Source organism: Archocentrus centrarchus, chromosome 5 (assembly GCF_007364275.1).
Source record: "Archocentrus centrarchus isolate MPI-CPG fArcCen1 chromosome 5, fArcCen1, whole genome shotgun sequence".
Taxonomy (NCBI): Eukaryota; Metazoa; Chordata; class Actinopteri; order Cichliformes; family Cichlidae; genus Archocentrus; species Archocentrus centrarchus.
The window spans coordinates 13,844,534-13,866,035 of record NC_044350.1 but is presented as its reverse complement, the minus strand read 5'-3'; the positions used below and the strand labels follow the sequence as shown (position 1 = coordinate 13,866,035).

The following is a 21,502-nucleotide window of genomic DNA, read 5'->3' as shown; positions in this document are numbered from 1 at the left end:
TCCATGCATAGCAAAAATAGTACATGTGTAGTGGCCCAGTTTTTCAGTGCTGAAAAATAAAAAAAGGAGCCTCATTAAGATGATTAATTAAAACTGGTGTTAACGCAGCAAAACCCTACTTTCTCCCCCTTCCTTTAAAAAAGTTTGCTTCATGCAAACTGATACAAAAAAAGAAACATTCTTAGGTTTTTGAAAATCTATTTCAGCTTTAATTTGGTTTCATCTTTGAACATTTTTGTATGTTCATATTATTTGTATTTATCTTTTTTATTGTTTTTATTTTATTCAGTGTTTTGTTTTGTTTTGTTTTTGTTTGTTTGTTTTAATTCAATTTCTAAACACCCACATTTGTAATCATCCAGGGCACATCTCACACAACCTTCTACCCTTTGCAGTCTGCGTTAAAGCTGCTCCTTGGTGTGACTCCAGGCGCTATGTGGCGCTGTGCCGTAAGCGGAGCGCTGCTTTTGGTTGAGTTGGCCCCTCTCACCATCATCGTCGGCGCTGAGCTACCAGTTGCCTAGTGACGAAAAAACTATCCATCGCTGCTGATTTCCTGCGTTTCCAAAATGTCATCCCTGCCGCTGAGCTAGCGGGAAGTTTTTTTTACCCCCTCCAGTAGATTTCGCGTGTTTGCGTCGCATTCACAGCTCGATGTGGGACTGAATCCGGGCAGTATCCTCGGCCGGAGGGTCCCGTAACATTTCAGCGTGTCGGGCCGCGTTATGAAGCGTTTTGAGGAATGATGAATGATTATGCTTTCATCAGGGTCGTTGGGAAAGGGAGCTATGGGGAAGTGAACTTGGTGAAACACAAAACAGACCGAAAACAGGTGAGAAACGGAAAGTGTCTGTAAATGTAAACACACCTTAGAGATGTTTAAACAAGCACGCTTTTCAAACACACGCCAAACCTTTTCGTTGATGCCTTAAAACTCTGCTAAGTACAGCTAGCGCAAAGTTAGCTGAAGTCCTCTAAAGTCGCACGGATTGAGTTACATTTATATGTTACATAGTTACAGTTACATTATGTGAGCTATATTTCATATCGTTAGTTTTTTGTTAGCAAAATGTTTGGTGTCACAGGATAATAACAGTGGAAAACCATAAATGTCATAATGTCAAATAACCATAAAATCTGGGCAGAAGACACCAAAGCCTGAATGAGTTTAAGATACAGTTTAAGATAAGGCGTTTTTTTCTTTTTTCTTTTTGGTCTGCCTTTGGCGTTATAACAGCACCTTAATAGCTTGTTGATCATTGTGATGATAATGTTTCTATTGTCCAGAACTTCATTCATAATTTATTCATAAAACAGAACTGATTTTTTTTGTACAATTTGTTTTCTTTCATTTTGGAAGAACATCTCAGATCATCGTGGGCCTTTTGCTCTATCATCTCCGATTTGGTCTGATATGGTCCAAAGTTTGGATACACGCACACACACGCATATATATATATATATATAAAAAAAAATATATATATATATTTAAAAAAAAAAAAAAAAAAAAAAAAAAAAAATATATATATATATATATATATATATATATATATATATATATATATATAAAAAATATATATATATTAAAAAAAAAATATATATATATATATATATATATATATATATAAATCATTGCTGTAACAGTTTGAGCTATAGAGCAATATAGAGCTATAGATATATTCTTTTCTTAGAATTGTTGTTTTATTTTGTGAAATACAACTATATACCATTCAGAAATTGTCATTAATCGTCTTTTCCAATGTGAATCCTTTTTTTTCTTTTGTTAGTGTGTGTGCGAATATGTGAATTTAGAGGACTGTTCGAATTTTCACATTTTAACTAACCAATACTCTAAGAAATGTCAGTGAAATGTGAAAAAAGGCCTACAAGTGAGTGGATGTGTCCACCCGTCCATCTATTTTCTTCCATTTATACAATTCAGGGTCATGTGGGCATGGAGCCTATCCCAGCTGTCATAGGGCAAGAGGCAGGGTACACCCTGGGCAATCTGTCGCATGGCAACAATTCACACTCACATTCAGACTTATGGCCAATTTAGAATCACCAGTTAACTCAACCCCACTAACTGCATGTCTCTGGACTGTGAGAGCAAGCCAGAGTTCCTGGAAAGAACCCACAGACACATGGAGAGAACATGCAGACTCCACACAGACAGGCCCCAGGAAGGATTCAGACCCAGGACCTTCTTGCTGTGATGTGGCAGAGCTAATGGGGTGAATTGACCTTTAAAAAAATATATATCTATAAAAGTATTTGACATATGAAGCTAAAATTTCACAGCAGTCATCTATCTTCAGACTTTGGACCATTACCTTTTAGGAAAATCTGAGATGGTTGAGCAGACAGTGTTCTAAAAAAAATTGATGATTTAAGGTCAACAAGATTTCTGCATCCTCACTCTACCAGTGTCAGCCTTGCATTAACTTTTTATTCACTGTTATCTGGAATAGCTTTTTCATCATCTTCTAATGAACTTGGATGCATTTCTAGATCTTAGTTTATTTGTTTTTTTCCTTTTCTTAACACGTATTGACCAGTGTACTCCATTAAAGGGAACATTAGCACATGCATGAATGGGATTGCCCCGATGATTGATCCAAGCCTATGTGTGCATTGAGGAATTGCTCTCCTAAAAGAACAAAGGCATAGACCTTAAAAGCTTTTCAAAGCTTAATAGTTTCTGCTATTTAACATGTGTTTGTGCTTTTTTTTTTTTTTTTTTTAAGTATGTTATAAAGAGGTTGAATTTGACCACCTCCTCCAAGCGAGAACGGCGTGCTGCAGAGCAGGAGGCGCAGCTGCTGTCCCAACTGCGGCACCCCAACATTGTAACTTATAAGGAGTCCTGGGAAGGAGATGACTGTCAGCTGTACATTGTGATGGGTTTCTGTGAAGGCGGGGACCTCTATCACAGGCTTAAAGAACAAAAAGGAGAGCTGTTACCCGAGAGGCAGGTGGTGGAGTGGTTTGTCCAGATAGCCATGGCACTACAGGTGATTGCTACATCAGTTTATTCATATTTCTTCATTATTTATTTATGTGAAACAATAGTCAGTCTCCTGTTTCTTGGATTTTGATTTCAGTACCTTCATGAGAGGAACATTCTTCATCGGGACCTTAAAACACAGAATATCTTCCTGACAAAAACCAACATAATTAAAGTGGGGGACCTTGGCATTGCACGAGTATTGGAGAACCATAATGATATGGCCAGCACACTCATAGGGACCCCATACTATATGAGTCCAGAACTCTTCTCTAATAAACCCTACAACCACAAGGTATTTTGGATATCTGTTTTAAATAACTTCTTGTCTTTGAAGTTATCTAAGCAGGGTAAAGGACTGGGATGACTTACATGCTGTGGAGTACAACACGTTGGTTAGGGGCAGCAATTCTCAGGGCTTCATTAAAGGGCACATTAGCACATGCATAAATAGGATTTCCTCAATGATTGTTCTCAGGATCTGGGTGCGTAGAGTAGTTGTTCTCCAAGCAGGACAAAGACATAGACTTCAGTAGCTATTCTGATGTTTTATATTTCAGTATAGAAGGAAAGCTTTGGCACAGTGTGCAGAGAAAGTGTTCCAAAGTGATTGAAGAAAGAAATGAACTATCATGTTTCTTTCCCATAGGGAGTGAAACAGTGTTAGCTAGCTGCCAAATAGATTATGGCATCAAATTGTATGTGTAACTTTAGCTTCTCTGCTATATTGGTTTATTGGCTACATGCAGGCAAACTGTACAGTGTACAGTACACTATCAAATATTGGCACAGATTAGGGCAAAAGGTTATGTAGCTGAGGTTATACAGCTTGTAAATTAAACAAATTGCTAATAATAATACAGACAAATTAAAAAGTACAAGTGCTTAAATTACTTAATACATTAATTTATAAGTCAAATTATGCCAGGCGCAAAGTCCAAACAGGACTGACTAATGAAGTCCAGTCTCTTGGCTATAGATTTACTGCTTCTGCAGTGGCGTTTGGATGATACTCCCGCAAATTTTGGGGTTGACTTTTCCCTTGTAGTTCTTTGTAAACTGCAGTTTGATGTATTCTGTCTCTAGTCAGATGTGTGGGCCCTGGGCTGCTGTGTGTATGAGATGTCCACACTGAAACATGCCTTCAATGCGAAGGACATGAACTCGCTGGTGTATCGTATCGTAGAAGGAAAGGTGGGTTTCATATATTCACATATTTCTGTCTTTATTAAGTATTTGGTTTAGGTAAAGTATTGTAAGTTACACTATCCATTGTATCCACATTAAAATTGTATCCATACCATAATGTAGTTTAATGAGCCTAAAGTATTTTGGTAATTTTTTGAGTGTCAGAAAAGCTCACTGACATCGGTTACAAGCACAGACTGTGGTGTCTGTGCAATCGATTGGTGTCTTCAGCCTGTATGCTGTTTTTCTGAACCGTGATAATTGAGAAATAATATGTACAAAGCAGTTTACACTGATTTATAAGATTTTCTTCTGGTTTTCAAAACAGCTGCCACAGATGCCCAGTAGGTATGATCCTCAACTTGGAAATTTGATCAAGAGCATGCTGTCTAAGAAACCGGATGACAGGCCTGATGTCAAACTCATCCTCCGGCAGCCCTACATAAAACGACAAATTGCCATGTTCCTTGAGGCAACAAAAGAGTAGGTTCTTTCTAAGTAACGAAAAATCCAAACTGTGTTTTTTGCATTTTCCTTTGTGTATTTTATAAAAGCAGATAATTTCTGCCCCACCTCTTTGTGCAGTGATCAGTTTTTTCTTAAATGCTTATATATGTTTTGATTCTTACTTCTCCAGAAAAACTGCCAAATCAAGAAAAAAGCCCGTTGGTGGCAGTGATGACTGTGGGGCCAACAGTGTGTCACCTGTGACATCATGCCAGCCAAAACCTGAGAGGCTGCATCCCAGTCCACAACCTGAGCCTCTCGCCAGGGTAAAGCGGGTGAGTTAAGGATGAATACTGAGACTGGTGTAGCTTAATGAAATGAATCATATGACTTGCAATATTTTATTTATACAGTATACAGATGGATAGTGGTGTACAGATGTCAATACATTTTGAAAAAGAGAATTAAATTCTTGATTTGAATGGTAGACAGCCAATCCTTTATTTTACCTGATTTCATTTTATCAACACTTCTGTGCTCATTAAAATAAAACCCACCCCTTTGTGGAAAGTATTTGAAATTGTGATTAAGTTAAAGATATTCATCTAAATATTAGTATGTTAAGACAAGAAGCCATCTTGTTTCAGTGATTGTTGTGTTTGTCGTTAAACTCAGAAAGAAGACAAATCACAACACTTTAAAGGTCGGAATGGTGTGGTAGACTGCACTCCCATCCAGACACCTCTGCCAGTCAAGCCTTCTTCGCCTGATGCTCTCAAAGCATCTCTGCTTACTGTCAGCAACATTGATATTGATATCCCTGTGCAGCAGGACAATGACCTGAAACGGAGACAGGTGCAGGGGCCCCAGTCTGTTGTGTCACACCACCGGGCAGCTAATGAACCTCTCATTCACAGTGTGTGCAAAGACAGCAAGGGCAGAGGGAAACCAGATCCCTCTCCCCCTCCTTCTCCAGTTAAGCCCCCTCTGAAGTCCGCATCAGGTGTTTGCAGTATGGGAGGAGACGAGGGGAGGGCAACCAATGAATTGTCGAACATTTCACAACGGGCCACACCGAACCCTGGGGACACGTTTTCTATCTTAGGGGAGAAAAAGATGTCAGATATGGATGATAAGGATGATACCATGGAGTTACTTAAAAAGGCTGATGCACAGAATCCAAATCTAGAAAACATCGAAGAGGTTGTGGAAGTGGATGCAGACGACAAGAATAACACTGTGACTCTCATCAAGCAAGCGCCAACACAAGACGTACGTACCTCAGACATGCGAGTAAGTGTCCTAAAGTACATTCTTTTGATGTTTTCACTTGAAGCGTTCTTTCTTTGTTTTATGTATAAAATTGTGTCTCTGTAGGACAGCCTAGAATCTACTGAAAAGCTGTTAGAGCCAGTCTGTCCAACACTGGTGAGTGTAAAATATTATGGATATAGTGTAAAACATGTTGCCTTGTGTTGGCTGAACTGTATGTGTGGCTTTTCAGGAACCTGTTAAGGAGGAATCACCCTCACAAGCCAGTAAGCCAGATCGAGCTGCTCCATGTCCAACTCCTCTGTACTTCTCATCAGAACCATCTATATCACAGCAACACAGGGGAAAACACACAAGGCGGAAACATGGGGACCAGGACAAGGTAAAGACTGATACGGGAGCGATGTTATATTTTTGAAATAATTAGTATCAATCTAATGATAATTTTAAAACAAAGAAAAAAAATGTGTTGTTGATGTCTGGATAGGTTCTCAGTAATACAGGTCATTGTAGTCTTGAGAGCTTGAAAAAGAAGGCAACTGAACTTCTTTAGGTTTACGTTTGCCTTCTTTTATCAAGCTTGATGTTCTTTCACTGAATCTTCAGTCAGTAAATATCATTTGGTTTTGTTAAGATACATTATATTGCCAAAGTATTCACACACCCATCTAAATTCAGGTGTTTCAATCACTTCCATGGCCACAGGTGTGTGAAACCAAGCACCTAGGCATGCAGACTGCTTCTACAAATATCTGTGAAAGAATGGGTCGCTCTCAAGAGCTCAGTGAATTCCAGTGTGGTACCGTGATAGGATGCCACCTGTGTAACAAGTCCAGTCGTGAAATTTCCTTTGTACTAAATATTCCACAGTAACATTTCATAACAAAGTGGAAGCAGTTGGGAATGACAGCAACTTTGCCTCGAGGTGGTAGGCAATGTAAAAATCACAGAGCAGGGTTAGCGGATGTGCATAATGCAGAGAGGTCACCAACTTTCTCCAGAGTCGATGGCTACAGACCTCCAAACTTCATGTGGCCTTCAGATTAGCTCAAGAACAGTGCGTAGAGAGCTTCATGGAATGGGTTTCCATGGCCGAGCAGCTGCACCCAAGCACAGTGCAGAGTGTTGCATACAGTGGTGTAAAACATGCCACCACTGGACTCTAGAGCAGTGGAGACATGTTCTCTGGAGTGATGAATTACACTTCTCCATCTGGCAGTCCAATGGACAGTTCTGGGTTTGGCGGTTGCCAGGAGAACGGTACTTGTCTGACTGCATTGTGCCAAGTGTAAAGTTTGGTGGAGGGGGGATTATGGTGTGAGTTTGTTTTTCAGGGTTTGGCTTGGCCTTCTCGTCCTACATCAATGTCAAATGTGTTTCTGTGTTTTTGCTATGGTCAAAAATTCCCATAATCACACTCCTAAATCTTGTGGAAGGCCTTCTCAGATAAGTTGAAGCTGTTATAGCTGCAAAAGGTGGGCTGACATCATATTAAACCCTATGGATTAAGAATGGGATGTCACTCAAGTTCATATGTGTGTGAAGGCAGACGAGCAAATACTTTTGGCAATATAGTGTACATTCACAACCACTTTCTATAGCAGTAAAAGCCAGCAAGTATGACACTAACATAGCAGTGAGTTAGCCTAATTAAAATAATTTTTGCATTTTGTTTTACCGTTTGTCAGCCCAAGGGGGCTGCTCTTAGACCTTTACCTCAGCTTCCTGTTGACCGTGTAGCTGTGGAGGGGAAAAAGAGGAGCAGGAGGGGCACAGAAAGCAAGAAAGCTGACATTACTGTGACCTCAGAATCAGTTAGCCCCCATGACAATGGACTTTTACCACTACCACAGGTGAGTGTGTCCCCCAAAAGCCACAGCAATGTGAATTTCTGACTATCTACTCTGCATAAGACATAAAGTTTGTTATAAAAGGTTATATCTATACAACTGTGCATTTTCTACATCTTAGAAAAAAATGTCACCAACAGTAAAAAGAGAACAGTATCACAAAGATTGTTTCTGTTGTAATTCTTGTCGTGCTTCATGATTCATGGATTATTGTTCCAGCAATCACAGAAAATGTGGGTCAATTGTATTTTTAGGATCGTCCTCTCTCTGCCAGAGAGAGAAGAAGACTGAGGCAGTCCCAAGAGAGTGCCAGCCAACCAGGTACTATACTAGAAACTGAAAGCACTTAGTTGCATAACAAAAAAAAGTCATGACCACACACTTTGAGAATGACCGGCGTATGTTAACTTAAATTTTCTATACATTATCAGTACTGCAGTTCTGTCTTTGATTAGTTTTCCTGCCTTCCCCAGGTGCTAGCGCTGTACGAAGGGCATCTTGTGATGTCACGTCCACCAAGGCTGAGTGCCACGGTGCCCCATTTACTCGATCTGTTTCTGCATCTTTCACAGAGTCCAGCAGTAAGGTACAGATATGCCATTTAGAGCGACGGTTCTTTGGCTTTACTGTTAATTTTAAAACTACATTATTATAATGATTGTGGCATTAGCCTGATTGAGAACGACCCAGTGCAGATTCTGTCTATTGTGAGGCTAATCTGATGCTGTTATACTGAATTTGAAACACAAGTGTGTATGTTGTTTACAGCAGGATAAGTTTCTGGAACAAAAGTCAGATGAAGATGAATGCAGCTCATCCACAAGTTCCACAGAGCGTTCAGAAGGAGACTGCAGGGAAAGGTGAGAGCTTACATGGTGGGAGAATTGATTGGCAACCTAAATTGTCTTAAACATATGCCTTATAATCCATCATTTGTGGGATCTCTGCAGAAAGACTGAATCCAGTGAAATGCATGACCTAGTCGATATGATGACTCAGACTTTGAGAATGGATGCTGGAGACGGTGTAAGTGAGGGGGACAAAGGAAGATTCGGCTCTACTGCACTGCCAGAGTTTAAACTGAACAGGAAGTACAGAGACACCCTGGTGCTTCATGGGAAGGCTCGAGAGAAAGTGGAGAACTTGTCACTTGGTGAAATACCAATAGGTTAGATGCTTTTTTTCACATCCTATTGTAATATGTCAGTTAGTCATTCTGAAACTCCTTTGTGTTAAGTTTGTGTGTGTGTGTGTGTGTCACTGCAGAAGGCTCTCCTTCTGGTCCAGCCAAGATAAGAAGAGCCATAGAACGCCTGAGAACAGATGTGGTAAAAGGCCTGGGGGTCAAGCTGTTGGACAGAGTGCTGGAAGTGATGGAGGAGGAGGATGATATCAAAAGAGAAGTGAGTAAAACACATCCAATATTGAATCTACTTTTTGAATTTATTTCATTGCCTTTATTTTAAACGGATCAACGGAAACGCTGTAGTCTCACCATTCATGTTAAAAATCATCAATATGGCATCTGTAATAGATAAGATAAGATAAGATAAGATAGTGTTTATTTGTCACATGCACAGTTATACACAGTACAATGCACAGTGAAATGTATTTTGTACCTGCAACCTTATATACACACACATATAAATAAGAAGAATAAAAATAAAAAAAAGTAATTCACACTATACACTATACTCTATATACTATACCTATACACACTTTTTAAATTATGATATTTACACTGTGCAATAATGGTCCAGTTAGGGCTCAGAGTTGAGCAGACGGATGGCTTGTGGGTAAAAACTCTTCTTCAACCTTTCAGTCTTAGCCCTCAGGCAGCGGTAACGCCGGCCTGATGGGAGCAGGGAGAAGAGAGAGTGTCCGGGGTGGCTGGGCTGTTTTAGGATCTTCATGGCCCTCAGCCTGCACTGCTTGGCGTAAATGTCCTGCAGGTTGGGGAGGGTGGTTCTGATGGTCCGTTCAGCTGAACGAACCACCCTTTTTAGGGCCATGAAGTCCTGCTTGGTGCAGTTTCCCATCCAGGTGGTGATGCTCCCACGCATGATGCTCTCGATGGTGCAGGTGTAAAAGTTCCTGAGCACCTTGAGTGGGAGCTTGAAGTCTCTCAGCCGCCTGAGGAGGTAGAGACGCTGTCTGGCCTTCTTCACAGTGATGTTTATGTGATGAGTCCAGGACAGGTCCTGTGAGATGGTCACTCCCAGGTATTTGAAGGTGTCCACTCTTTCCACCTCAGCACCACTGATGACAAGTGGATGGTAGTCCCTCTGCTGCTTCCTGCTGAAGTCCACGATCAGTTCCTTTGTTTTGCTGACGTTGAGCAGGAGGTGGTTCTCCTGGCACCAGTTCTCCAGGCGGGAGACCTCTCTCCTGTAGGCTGTCTCCTCATTGTGAGAGATTAGTCCCACAACAGCAGTGTCGTCAGCAAACTTGATGATGACGTTGGACTCTGACGTGGCCTTGCAGTCATGGGTGTACAGTGAGTACAGCAGAGGGCTGAGCACACAGCCTTGGGGGGATCCAGTGTTGAGGGTGAGGGAGGATGAGGTGAGGTGACCCACTCGTACCACCTGTGGTCTGCTGGTCAGGAAGCTGTGAACCCACCTGCACAGGGATGGGCCCAGGCCCAGGTCCAGCAGCTTAGAGACCAGCCTGGAGGGAACTATGGTGTTGAATGCTGAGCTGTAATCTACAAACAGCACTCTCACATAGTTCCCCTTACCAGTGTCTATGTGTGAAAGGGTCTTGTGGAGGAGGAAGGATATGGCGTCGTCTGTGGATCTGTCTGGCCGGTATGCAAACTGTAGTGGGTCGAGGGTGGTGGGCAGTAAGGAGGTGATGAATGTCTTGATGAGTCTCTCAAAACACTTCATCACCACAGAGGTGAGTGCTATGGGCCTGAAGTCATTGTGGCTGCTGGGGTGTGGTTTCTTTGGGACAGGGACTATGATGGACTTTTTAAAGCAGGTGGGAATCACACACAGTTTCAGTGAGAGGTTGAATATCAGTGTAAACACAGGTGCCAGCTGGTCAGCGCAGGTCTTAAGGACACGTCCGCTAATACCGTCTGGTCCAGCCGCTTTCCTGGTGTTTACACGTCTAAACGCCCTCCTCACGTCGCGCTCCGTCACAGTGAGTGTCTCCGCCCCTCCGGCCGGGAGCGCAGCGGGCTGTCGGCTTCCCGACTCAAAGCGCGCAAAGAAGATGTTGAGTTCATCAGCCAGAGAAGCGTCGGCACTCACCGGGTGTGTGTGTGGTGCTTTGTAGTCCGTGATGGTGCGTAGTCCCTGCCACAGTCCCCTGGGGTCAGACTGTTGTAGTTGCTGTTCCAGTCTGCGGCCGTAGCGATGTTTTGCCTCTTTCACCGCTCTGCGGACGTTGTATGATGCAACCTTGTAGTCCTCCATGTTCCCAGAGGCGAGGCCGGAGTTGTAGGCAACGGTGCGGGACCTCAGGGCGTCGCGGACAGATTTATCCACCCACGGCTTCTGGTTGGGAAAAGTCCTGATGGTCCTCCTAAGTGAAGTGTCTTCAACAACTTTCCCAATAAATCCCACAACAGTTTCCGTAAACTCCTCGATGTCTCCGCCCGCGCTGCTGCGAAACATGTCCCAGTCGGTTGAATCCAACGCACCCTGCAGAGCGGCCTCTGTTTGATCAGACCACCGTGTCACTTCTCTCACAGCAGGGGGTTCCTGCCTGAGCCGTTGTTTGTATTTCGGCATGAGAATAGTTCATACATACTGCTCTTCTTTATCCAAAGGTATATTATATTTTGTTTGATCTTTGCTGTTGAGGCAGATACATAACACTGGCCCTGTGTGGAAAAAGTTATTGCCCTCCTTGTTAAGTCATGAATTAACTGTGATTAACCACAATTTTTTTGAAAGCTGAGTTCAGTTTTACTACCCACACCCAGGCCTGATAACTACCAGAGCCGTGGACTCAAGAAATCCCTTAATTAGAATCTGTCTGACAAAGTGAAGCAGGCTTAAAGATCTCAAAAAGCAACACATCATGGCAGATAAGAACAGCTGGGAAACAAAGTGCATCAATCACTCATTCAGGAGGTCACAAAAGAACCCAGAACAGCATCTTAAGAACTGCAGGTTTCACTTGCCTCTGTTAAGGTCAATGTTCATAAATCAATAATAAGAAAGAGACCGGGGAAAAACGGCATTCATGGGAGAGTTCCAAGTAGAAAACCACTGCTGACAAAAAAGAACACAAAGGCTCTTCTGACATTTGCCAAAAAAAACATCTTGATGATCCCCAAGACTTTTGGGAAAATATTCTGCAGACTGACGAGGCAAAAGGTGAACTTTTTGAAAGGTTTGAGTCCTGTTACATCTGACATAAAATTAACATAGAGTTTCATAAAAAGATTGTAGCAACAGTCAAATGTGGTGGTAGTGTGATGGTCTCGGGGCTGCTTTGCTGCTGCAGGACAACTTGCTGTAATTGATGGAACCATGAATTCTGCTCTCTACCAGAAAATCCTGAAGAAGAATGTCCGGCCATCAGTTTTTAATTACTTTTTCACACAGGGCCAGGTAGGATTGGATAACTTTTTCCCATTAATAAAAGAAACTGCCTAACTGCGTTTACTCAGGTCATCTTTGGCTAATATTAAAATTTGATGATCTGAAGCATGTACATGTGACAAATATGCACAAAAATAAGAAATCAGGGGCAAATACTTTTTCAAAGCACTGTAGATGCAGAATATTTAATAGGACTATATCTAACAAATTTGTAATTACAGCCACTCATGATTTCCTCTGGTACAGATATACTTGCTTGTACAGTGTAATAATTTTGGCAGTGAAGTACCCGAAATTCCTTTATTACCTGCACTTTATTTCCAAACTGACTGCAATTGGCTTCATTCTTTTCAGCTGTGCCTTCGTGACCTGATGGGAGACGAGAAGTACCAAGCTTATGCTGTGATGGTGAGGCAGCTGAAATTATTTGAGGATATTGCCTTCAAGGTTTAAAAAGCAGTATACATGTAAGCTTACACATTTTTCACAATCGTGTGTGGAAAACCTGCGTGAAGGTGGAGGCACATATCATGATTGATGCTGCATATCAAGATGGTCTTTGTATGAAATGCATCAGCTTTGAGGTTCAAACATGGACTGAATTAAAAACTGTTCAAAGGCAACTTTTTCCTGCCAGTACCAATGTGGTTGTTTGGGGCTGTTACATTTTCCCTCCTGTCATACAGGTATAATCTTATATGGGCAATCACATGTAAATGACTGTATTTTTTTTTTTTTAAACTTCATTTCAATATAAACACAAAATGTGAAATTAATCTTATTTTCTACATGCCTATGCAAAGATTTGTCATGTTAAAGCACTCTCTCTTTCTACTTGCTATAGTGGAATATCCCTTTATTTAGAATGGAAGCCAGAATTTCTATAATTGTTTCATCTGTTGAGGACACTAGATCTTCCTCCTACTGCTCGACTGTATTTTCTCATACCCCAAATAATGTAAACTAGACATACTGTAGATATTAACATTTGAATAATTTCTAATAAATCTTGTATGCATTTCTTGTTTGCACCTACTTTTCATTATATTGAAAATCAGAATCAAATATTTAATTGACAGCAAATGAAAAAGAAAATTACTAAATATGTGTACATAACACATTAGTATTAGTATTCTCAAACATAAACATCACGTTTATAAAACATAGACTGTATCAGGTGTTTATTTCAAACACAAGTTTCATTGTTGAGTAATACTGTAACAAACTTTTCTAACTAAATGCTTCAAATGTGAACTGTGAGACAGACTTCAGTACAACATCCAGTATAAAAAGATAGATTAACAGGCAAATGTGGGATGGTTCTGAGTTATTTGTGCTTCTTCTTCTTGGTGGTTTCCTGAGGTTTCTGGCTGGGCTCCCCGCTGCTCTCTGGTATAACTGGCTGCCAGGACAGAGGATTCCTTCTGTACATGGGCCATGGGGGCAGGGTCAGCTAAAGCAAAGGACAGAACCAAAATTATATTATAGCTGCTGTTAAAAGGCTAGATAAGTGTACCAAAAATAAGAGAAATTACAGTGTATCAGTCTCTTTAACTTTTTCCACATTTTCCTTCTATGTTGTCTTATTTTTAAAACACATGAGTACAATGACAGAAACATTATAGGTGCACAGGCATCTATTTCACACCAGCAAATGGTGCAAAACTTACCACACAGGAGACAGCAAAACCAGCCAAGACTATGTATACTGTCCACCCGAACTGTTCAATGATCAGACCGTACACAAATCCAATCACCTGCAGCAATGACACAAATATATTTAAACCCAACTTCAAGTTAAAAAAACAAAACATATTAGAGTATTTTAGTGTGATGTTTTGGTTGGTTACCGCTGAAACGAGTATTATTCCCTGGAAAATCTGTTCTGCCAGCTTCTGACCTTTATAATCCTGGAAAAAAGTTCAAGAAAAAGTAATCAATTAATTCAAAATGATTTATTATCATTATACATAAAAATGACGTACAAAAAAAAATCGCCCAAGTCCTCCTACAATACCAACAAAAACACATCCAATTTAGAAAAGAATGAAGTACTAATGTTGTCATTAAAAGAGCTATTTTTCATTGTGAAGTGTGCATACGGATACAGCCAGCAGGGTCACACCAGGAGCCTTCTACTCCTGAATGAAAGCTCGAGTGTGGAAGTGAATATAATTTGTGGGTCCATTTGAGCACATTCGTTTTTAGCTATTTAAATAGCAAGCTACTTTTAGTAACATTTGTGGCTTGATTTTAGCGTTAGGGAGTAAATGACAGCGTAGCAGCTGTTACCTGTGTAGCCACAGACACACCGATCTGCTGCCGTTATGTATGTTAACTTTAGCACAGCACAGCATGCACGAAAGCGACTGCGAGCTTACCATGCAGCTTCCCAACAAAATAGCACAATTACCGCTTACCATATGCGTGGGGATGGACTTGAATATAGACAGCATGTTTCCAACTGAAATGAACTACCATAAACTTGACAGAATTAGCGAGAACAAACCGAAGGAGATGAACTTCCGGTTTAAAAAACGATACGTCTGCAAAGGAAAAGGAAACTGCGCAAGCGCGCAGATCTTCAAGTCATAGAGATTGGACAAACCCGTACGTGTTACGGTCAAATTTGTTTTTGTGTTTGTGGAAATGTTTGATTGTCTATAGAGGTGCCAGTCAAAAATGTGTAGCCGCAATGTTTTAGCTAGTATATATTACGCACATTTCGACTTATATTTTCAGTTTCTTATAATGTATGTGTTATAAGAGTGTAGCTCTTAACATTTTTATGTTCTGAAATCGACGGGATGTTTTTAACTCAGGCACATATTAGACATCACGTACTACGTGAACTGTGGTTGTGGTGAATTTGTTGCTGTTGAGTTGGCAGTTTGGCTGCAAAGTGAATTACACTTAAAATTTTACTAATATTGCGCGTCTTTTTTTTTTTAATTTTAGAGAGTTGACGTCCGCTAGTTTGCGGGCAGTTTCTCGTGTTTATGCGGTTTCTGCCACGCAAAGGTGCAGCGGCATTTCAGTTCACCTCCGTCCTCAATAACAGCCAGATGATCCTGCGTGGACGGCACTCAAGCTATCTCTGATATATGGTTTAACCTTTTTGTTAGTTTTATTTTCTTTTCCTTTTACGTGCTGCAGGGACGGATGAGATCATTACTATGGCACTGAGGAGAGGTGGGTCAGTTTGGATGTTTTTCAGTTGCACCTTCACTATAACTATTTCTACATAGTTCCTTGTGAAAAGCAGAAATAGAAAACTTGCAGAGTAATAATGAGGCAAACTAAACTTAAAGTAAAAATTACAAAAAGTAAGGACGTTTGTGTTTGGTCGCTTATTTATTTGTTGTAACGATGCTTCGTGACAATAAATGTTATACCGTTGGAAAGCCTCTTTAAATGGAGCCACTTTTGTAAGGAAAATGCATTTGTGGGTTGAGCAGCAGAGTTGAGTATGTGGGTTGCACCCATGAAAAACTTGCCAAATCTTGCCAGTGCCAAAGAGCTAATTCTGCTATTGAACTTGGTCACACATTTCTGTGGGATGGCATCCCATTCTTCAGCCAGCATTTGTTGCACGTCAGCCAATGTGATTGTGTTGCTCACTCTGGCACAAAGAGCATGCCCAAGCTGATCCCGCAGATGTTCAGTTGGGTTGAGGTCAGGACAACAGACAGGCCGTTCCATCCTGGAGGTAGTCTCCAGTAAACCCGCTCTGATGACACGCGTTGTCTTGAAGGATAGAGTTTGGTCCAAACTGTGGAGATGTGGGATTGCCGCTGGTTGCAGAATCTCCTCTCGATATCTCTCTGCACTCAAACTGCCTCCAAAAATGACAAGTCTGACTGTCAGCGGGTACCAGAAGCTCAAAACAAGAGTCAGTAGCAGAATAAGCTGTTTGGCATTGGCAGACAAGATCTGGCAAGTTTTTCATGGGTGCAACCCACAAATGCATTTTTCTTACAAATGTGGCATCATTTAAAGGGAAATAACCAGGCTTTCCAATGGTATAGTGCCATGAAGCACTGTTAAAACAAAGAAATAACTGACCAAACACAAATTTCCTAAGGTTAGCTGACATCTCACATACTTACTGTGTCTTTCAGTTAATGTGATCATTCTCGTGCTGCTGGCTGTTGCCTTCCTCATCATAGTCCAACGAAATCTCCTCAGCCTCAGTGACTTTTTACACACAGAAAAGCCAGGTATGTTTATCTCTGTCCTGGAGTCTTAACTTTCAAGTGCAGCACACTTTATTCCTCAAAATATATCCCTTGTGTTCCTGCGTTCATCTTATCAGACAAATTAAGTGCATTTAAGTAAAATCATGCAAGAAGTTGATGAAATGCATTTTTAAATGTGTCTTTATGCCCAGATGAGGGAGTGATTCTTCCCTTTGAGTCTGAGCTCTCTCCAGACTTGCATTCAGCGAGGACGGGAGAGGAGATCCCTGTTCTCATCACTGCTGCTGAGGACAGACTTGGTGCTGTTGTTGCTGCCATGAACAGTGTCTACAAAAACAGCAAAGCTAATGTTGTCTTTACCATTGTGACCTTGAATGACACCGTTGATCACTTAAAGTAAGAGTCTTATTACATGTGTAATAACAGGAGTTTTGGACTTCTAATATTTGATTTAAGAAACTTGACATAACCTTGTCCCTTATTTTACAGAGTGTGGCTGAGTAACACTAGACTAAACAATGCCAAATATAAGATAGTCATTTTTAAACCTGAACTGCTCAGTGGGAAGATATCTAAAGATCCTCAGAATCTGGAGGCTGCAAAACCAGTAAGGCAACTTCAGACATGCTGCTGTTTACCCGGGTTCCTCATTGTCTAAACTTGTTTTAATGGTGTGTTTTTCAGCTGACTTTTGCCAGGTTTTACCTTCCTGTGTACATTCCCGAAGCAGAAAAAGCTATCTATTTGGATGATGACGTCATTGTACAAGGTGAGAGGTCTCCAGAAAGGAAGATATTTGGTTAAAAATGTAATAAAGGCTTCTTCTTTTTTTAAAACCCCATAATCTAAAAAAAATATACATCTTGTAGAAGCAGAGAAATTCTTTTCTGGATGTAAATCAGTAAATGCTGTTCTGTCAGGTGACATTCAGGAACTTTATGAAACCAGCCTCAAACCAGGACATGCAGCCGCCTTCTCTGATGACTGTGATTCAGCATCTGCTAAAGGCATCGTTCGTGGGGCTGGAAATCAGGTGGGCATGACGCACAAGAGCTTTTCGGGGGAAAACAAAAAAATTAAGAATATCATATATGGTGACGTTTAATTAAATAACAAATATTTCTTAACAGAATAACTACATAGGCTTCTTAGACTTTAAGAAGGAAGCTATTAAGAAACTGGGGATGAGAGCCAACACTTGCTCCTTCAACCCCGGGGTCTTCATCGCCAACCTGACTGAATGGAAGAACCAAAACATCACCCGGCAGCTGGAGCACTGGATGGACCTCAACGCACGGTAAGTGACTTAAACAGGTGAAATGATGAGTAGACTTTAAAATAAATGAAGAAAGTATTAATGTAAATTAAGACTTTAAAATAAATGAAGAAAGTATTAATGTAAATTACAAAAATGAATTTAATCCAGCGGGTGTCTTTGTTTGCTTTAAGCCACATTGTTTTCCTTTTCTCAGGGAGGATCTGTACAGTAAAACCCTCGCAGAAAGCATCACTACTCCTCCACTCCTCATTGTTTTTTACAAACATCACTCTAGCATTGAGCCCATGTGGCATGTAAGACACCTCGGTAAGTTCTGGTTAATTCCTAATTTTTAAAAACAAAGCAACAACACCAAAACAGAATTTCTTGAATAAATCATTGATCTACCAGAGCAATATTGGTATCTGATGCAGTACTATGTGAGTACGGCACAAGGCGCAGGCTGCTTGACAAGCTTTTAAAGACATACTTATCCCCCACACCAAATAATTTATTATTTGGTGCCTGTTTGTAGAAATCTCTGCCTTTTCTTAAATTTAATGGAACTAAATGGCATTCAGCTTGTGGAACTTACAGTGCCATAATACAAATGTAAGGACTCAGCAGCAATGTCGCTTCAAAAATCCTGATGAAAGAAATCAACAAGTCTTGTTGTGATCAGTTACTCTTCAGAAGAAAAAATGAATTTTATTTTTTCCATGTTGAGCACCACGTGCCAACATAATAGGCCAAGTCACACCAAAACAATCTAGACAGACCAAAAGAAAAATTTGGTGAACTTTTTCTTAGTTTGAGTATTTTGCCTTGGCTATTGTATTTATGCTGACCTAAGACAGCCACTGCCTAGCTACAGGGGTTGGACAATGAAACTGAAACACCTGGTTTTAGACCACAATAATTTATTAGTATGGTGTAGGGCCTCCTTTTGTGGCCAATACAGCGTCAATTCATCTTGGGAATGACATATACAAGTCCTGCATAGTGGTCAGAGGGATTTTAAGCCATTCTTCTTGCAGGATAGTGGCCAGGTCACGACGTGATGCTGGTGGAGGAAAACGTTTCCTGACTCGCTCCTCCAAAACACCTCAAAGTGGCTCAATAATATTTAGATCTGGTGACTGTGCAGGCCATGGGAGATGTTCAACTTCACTTTCATGTTCATCAAACCAATCTTTCACCAGTCTTGCTGTGTGTGCATTGGTGCACACACAGCAAGACTGGTGAAAGATTGGTGTGTGTGCATTGTGCATTGTCATCCTGATACACGGCACCACCTTCAGGATACAATGTTTGAACCATTGGATACACATGGTCTACCAGAATGGTTCGGTAGTCCTTCGCAGTGACTCGCCCATCTAGCACAAGTATTGGGCCAAGGGAATGCCATGATATGGCAGCCCAAACCATCACTGATCCACCCCCATGCTTCACTCTGGGCATGCAACAGTCTGGGTGGTACGCTTCTTTGGGGCTTCTCCACACCGTAACTCTCCCGGATGTGGGGAAAACAATAAAGGTGGACTCATCAGAGAACAATACATGTTTCACATTGTCCACAGCCCAAGATTTGCGCTCCTTGCACCATTGAAACCGATGTTTGGCATTGGCACAAGTGACCAAAGGTTTGGCTATAGCAGCCCGGCCGTGTATATTGACCCTGTGGAGCTCCCAACGGACAGTTTTGGTGGAAACAGGAGAGTTGAGGTGCACATTTAATTCTGCCGTGATCTGGGCAGCCGTGGTTTTATGTTTTTTGGATACAATCTGGGTTAGCACCCGAACATCCCTTTCAGACAGCTTCCTCTTGCTTCCACAGTTAATCCTGTTGGATGTGGTTCGTCCTTCTTGGTGGTATGCTGACATTACCCTGGATACTGTGGCTCTTGATACATCACAAAGACTTGCTGTCTTGGTCACAGATGCGCCAGCAAGACGTGCACCAACAATTTGTCCTCTTTTGAACTCTGGTATGTCACCCATAATGTTGTGTGCATTGTGATATTTTGAGCAAAACTGTGCTCTTACCCTGCTAATTGAACCTTCACACTCTGCTCTTACTGGTGCAATGTGCAATTAATGAAGATTGGCCACCAGGCTGGTCCAATTTAGCCATGAAACCTCCCACACTAAAATGACAGGTGTTTCAGTTTCATTGTCCAACCCCTTCACTTTATATATATATCTTCACTTTCTACTGACAAATGTGAGCATGGTATCAGCTGTCTCTGCAAGGATGCAAATTTGCTGAAATATCAAATTATTCCTGTAACAGACCTTGTGATGTCATAGTGACTTTAATTGTTCCTTAGATGCAAAAACTCTAGCTGGATAAAAGTATTCAGGTTGCATGAGTTGATGATGGATATAGAAATGGTCTCTACTTACAGTAATGGAGCATATATTATGCTTTCAGTGTTTTGGTAAATAAGATACAATTCTGTCAACTTTTCAGGTGTAACAGGTGCAGGAAACCGATACTCTTCCCAGTTTGTGAAGGCTGCCAAACTCCTGCATTGGAATGGACACTATAAGCCCTGGGGGAGAGGATCTTCCTTTACTGATGTGTGGGACAAGTGGTTCATTCCCGACCCCACAGGAAAATTTCATCCCCTGCGAAGACACACAGGGGAGCGCTAGATTTAAAAATGGACCTCTTGAACCTTCAGATCAGCCCCGTACCAGCAGGAAAACTCCTTTATAACTCAGGAACTATGCAAATGCCCTGTGTTTGAGTTCCATCACCCTCTGAATATGGACCTGATTACACTCCTGTTCCACTCCTGTTTTTTTTTCTATATTCAGAACATATTGTTGAGGTTGCTTTGAATTGCATTTTTAGAAATATTTTGTTAAACTGAAAAAAGCTAGTGTGCCAAGACCTTCTGGTACAACATGAGCCATCCTTATCAAAGTAAATGGCTTAAGTAGGTATGTTTACATGCAGCTAAATAAGGATTTATTTACTTAACGTGCATATTAAAAAATTTAGTTGCCTGTGCTGTAATGACAGCGAGTTCTACAGTTTATACCTACTTCTCTCTAAATTACCATCATTAGCCATGCAAATTCCTCATGTCAATACCTCAGTTTAGTACTTCCTGTGGAAAAGTTAAATTATACATAATTGCACATTAGATTATCAGACAGTAGTTTAAGTTCTCTATAAATCTGAATGCCATTATAGGTTAATTGACTGCATTACTATTTAGTTACATTTCATTTACCACTTGTCCTGCTTTTAATTTTTAAATGCTGTATTTTTTTTTTTTATAATGCAGACCTTTAAAGACAGCTCCTCTGCAGAAACAGCTTTGCACAAACATCCCCCTATTTTAACATTTCATTGTTGGGATCTTTTTCTACATGATGAAACATCCCTACTTGTGTAAATGTCTTTTTTTATATATATATATATATATATATATATATATATATATATATGAAATAAAGGTTACATGTTTATTAAAATCTTGTGATTATTTTTTTAATCTTCCAGTGTCTGCTAAATATCTTTTTCAACATTGCATGTTCATATTTCTGTAACATTTGTTTTCTAAGTTATTTGCACTTTATGCATCAGAAACTGTTCAATAAGCTACATTTTAGATAGAATTATGAGAGATATTAGCATAAAGTCTAGTTCTCGATTATGTCATTGCTCAGCTGTTTTTTGCGTTGGTCGGCTTTGTCCGTACTGC

General features: G+C 40.7%; 3 protein-coding genes across 7 annotated transcripts; 2 read left to right on the top strand and 1 right to left on the bottom strand.

Annotated features, from left to right (window-relative positions):
• The first annotated feature begins 509 nt into the window (after window positions 1-509).
• Window positions 510-13,347, top strand: nek4 (NIMA-related kinase 4). Of its 4 annotated transcripts, none has more exons than XM_030729778.1 (16): window positions 510-832; window positions 2,748-3,014; window positions 3,105-3,302; window positions 4,094-4,201; window positions 4,524-4,678; window positions 4,833-4,977; window positions 5,318-5,914; window positions 6,020-6,070; window positions 6,147-6,296; window positions 7,603-7,767; window positions 8,019-8,085; window positions 8,238-8,350; window positions 8,533-8,624; window positions 8,715-8,932; window positions 9,031-9,167; window positions 12,681-13,347. In XM_030729778.1, the coding sequence occupies exons 1-16, from the start codon at window positions 743-745 to the stop codon at window positions 12,777-12,779; spliced, it is 2,652 nt and encodes an 883-aa protein (XP_030585638.1). In that variant the 5' UTR covers window positions 510-742; the 3' UTR covers window positions 12,780-13,347. The 4 variants fall into 4 exon arrangements, with proteins under 4 accessions (XP_030585638.1, XP_030585636.1, XP_030585635.1 ...); XM_030729776.1 differs by having other exon boundaries at window positions 5,318-5,935; window positions 8,536-8,624; XM_030729775.1 differs by having other exon boundaries at window positions 5,318-5,935.
• On the bottom strand, window positions 13,166-14,903 carry spcs1 (signal peptidase complex subunit 1). The gene is made up of 4 exons (XM_030729799.1): window positions 14,747-14,903; window positions 14,177-14,236; window positions 13,997-14,083; window positions 13,166-13,779 (listed from the first exon to the last, which is right to left on the bottom strand). The coding sequence occupies exons 1-4, from the start codon at window positions 14,780-14,782 to the stop codon at window positions 13,654-13,656; spliced, it is 309 nt and encodes a 102-aa protein (XP_030585659.1). The 5' UTR covers window positions 14,783-14,903; the 3' UTR covers window positions 13,166-13,653.
• On the top strand, window positions 14,871-21,167 carry glt8d1 (glycosyltransferase 8 domain containing 1). 2 transcript variants are annotated; one of them, XM_030729793.1, is made up of 10 exons: window positions 14,871-14,936; window positions 15,285-15,518; window positions 16,448-16,546; window positions 16,717-16,921; window positions 17,015-17,132; window positions 17,210-17,294; window positions 17,446-17,558; window positions 17,656-17,822; window positions 17,998-18,110; window positions 20,257-21,167. In XM_030729793.1, exons 2-10 carry the CDS (start codon window positions 15,503-15,505, stop codon window positions 20,439-20,441), a joined length of 1,101 nt encoding a protein of 366 aa, XP_030585653.1. In that variant the 5' UTR covers window positions 14,871-14,936; window positions 15,285-15,502; the 3' UTR covers window positions 20,442-21,167. The 2 variants fall into 2 exon arrangements, with proteins under 2 accessions (XP_030585653.1, XP_030585652.1); XM_030729792.1 differs by lacking the exon at window positions 14,871-14,936 and having other exon boundaries at window positions 15,088-15,518.
• Window positions 21,168-21,502: the final 335 nt, after the last annotated feature.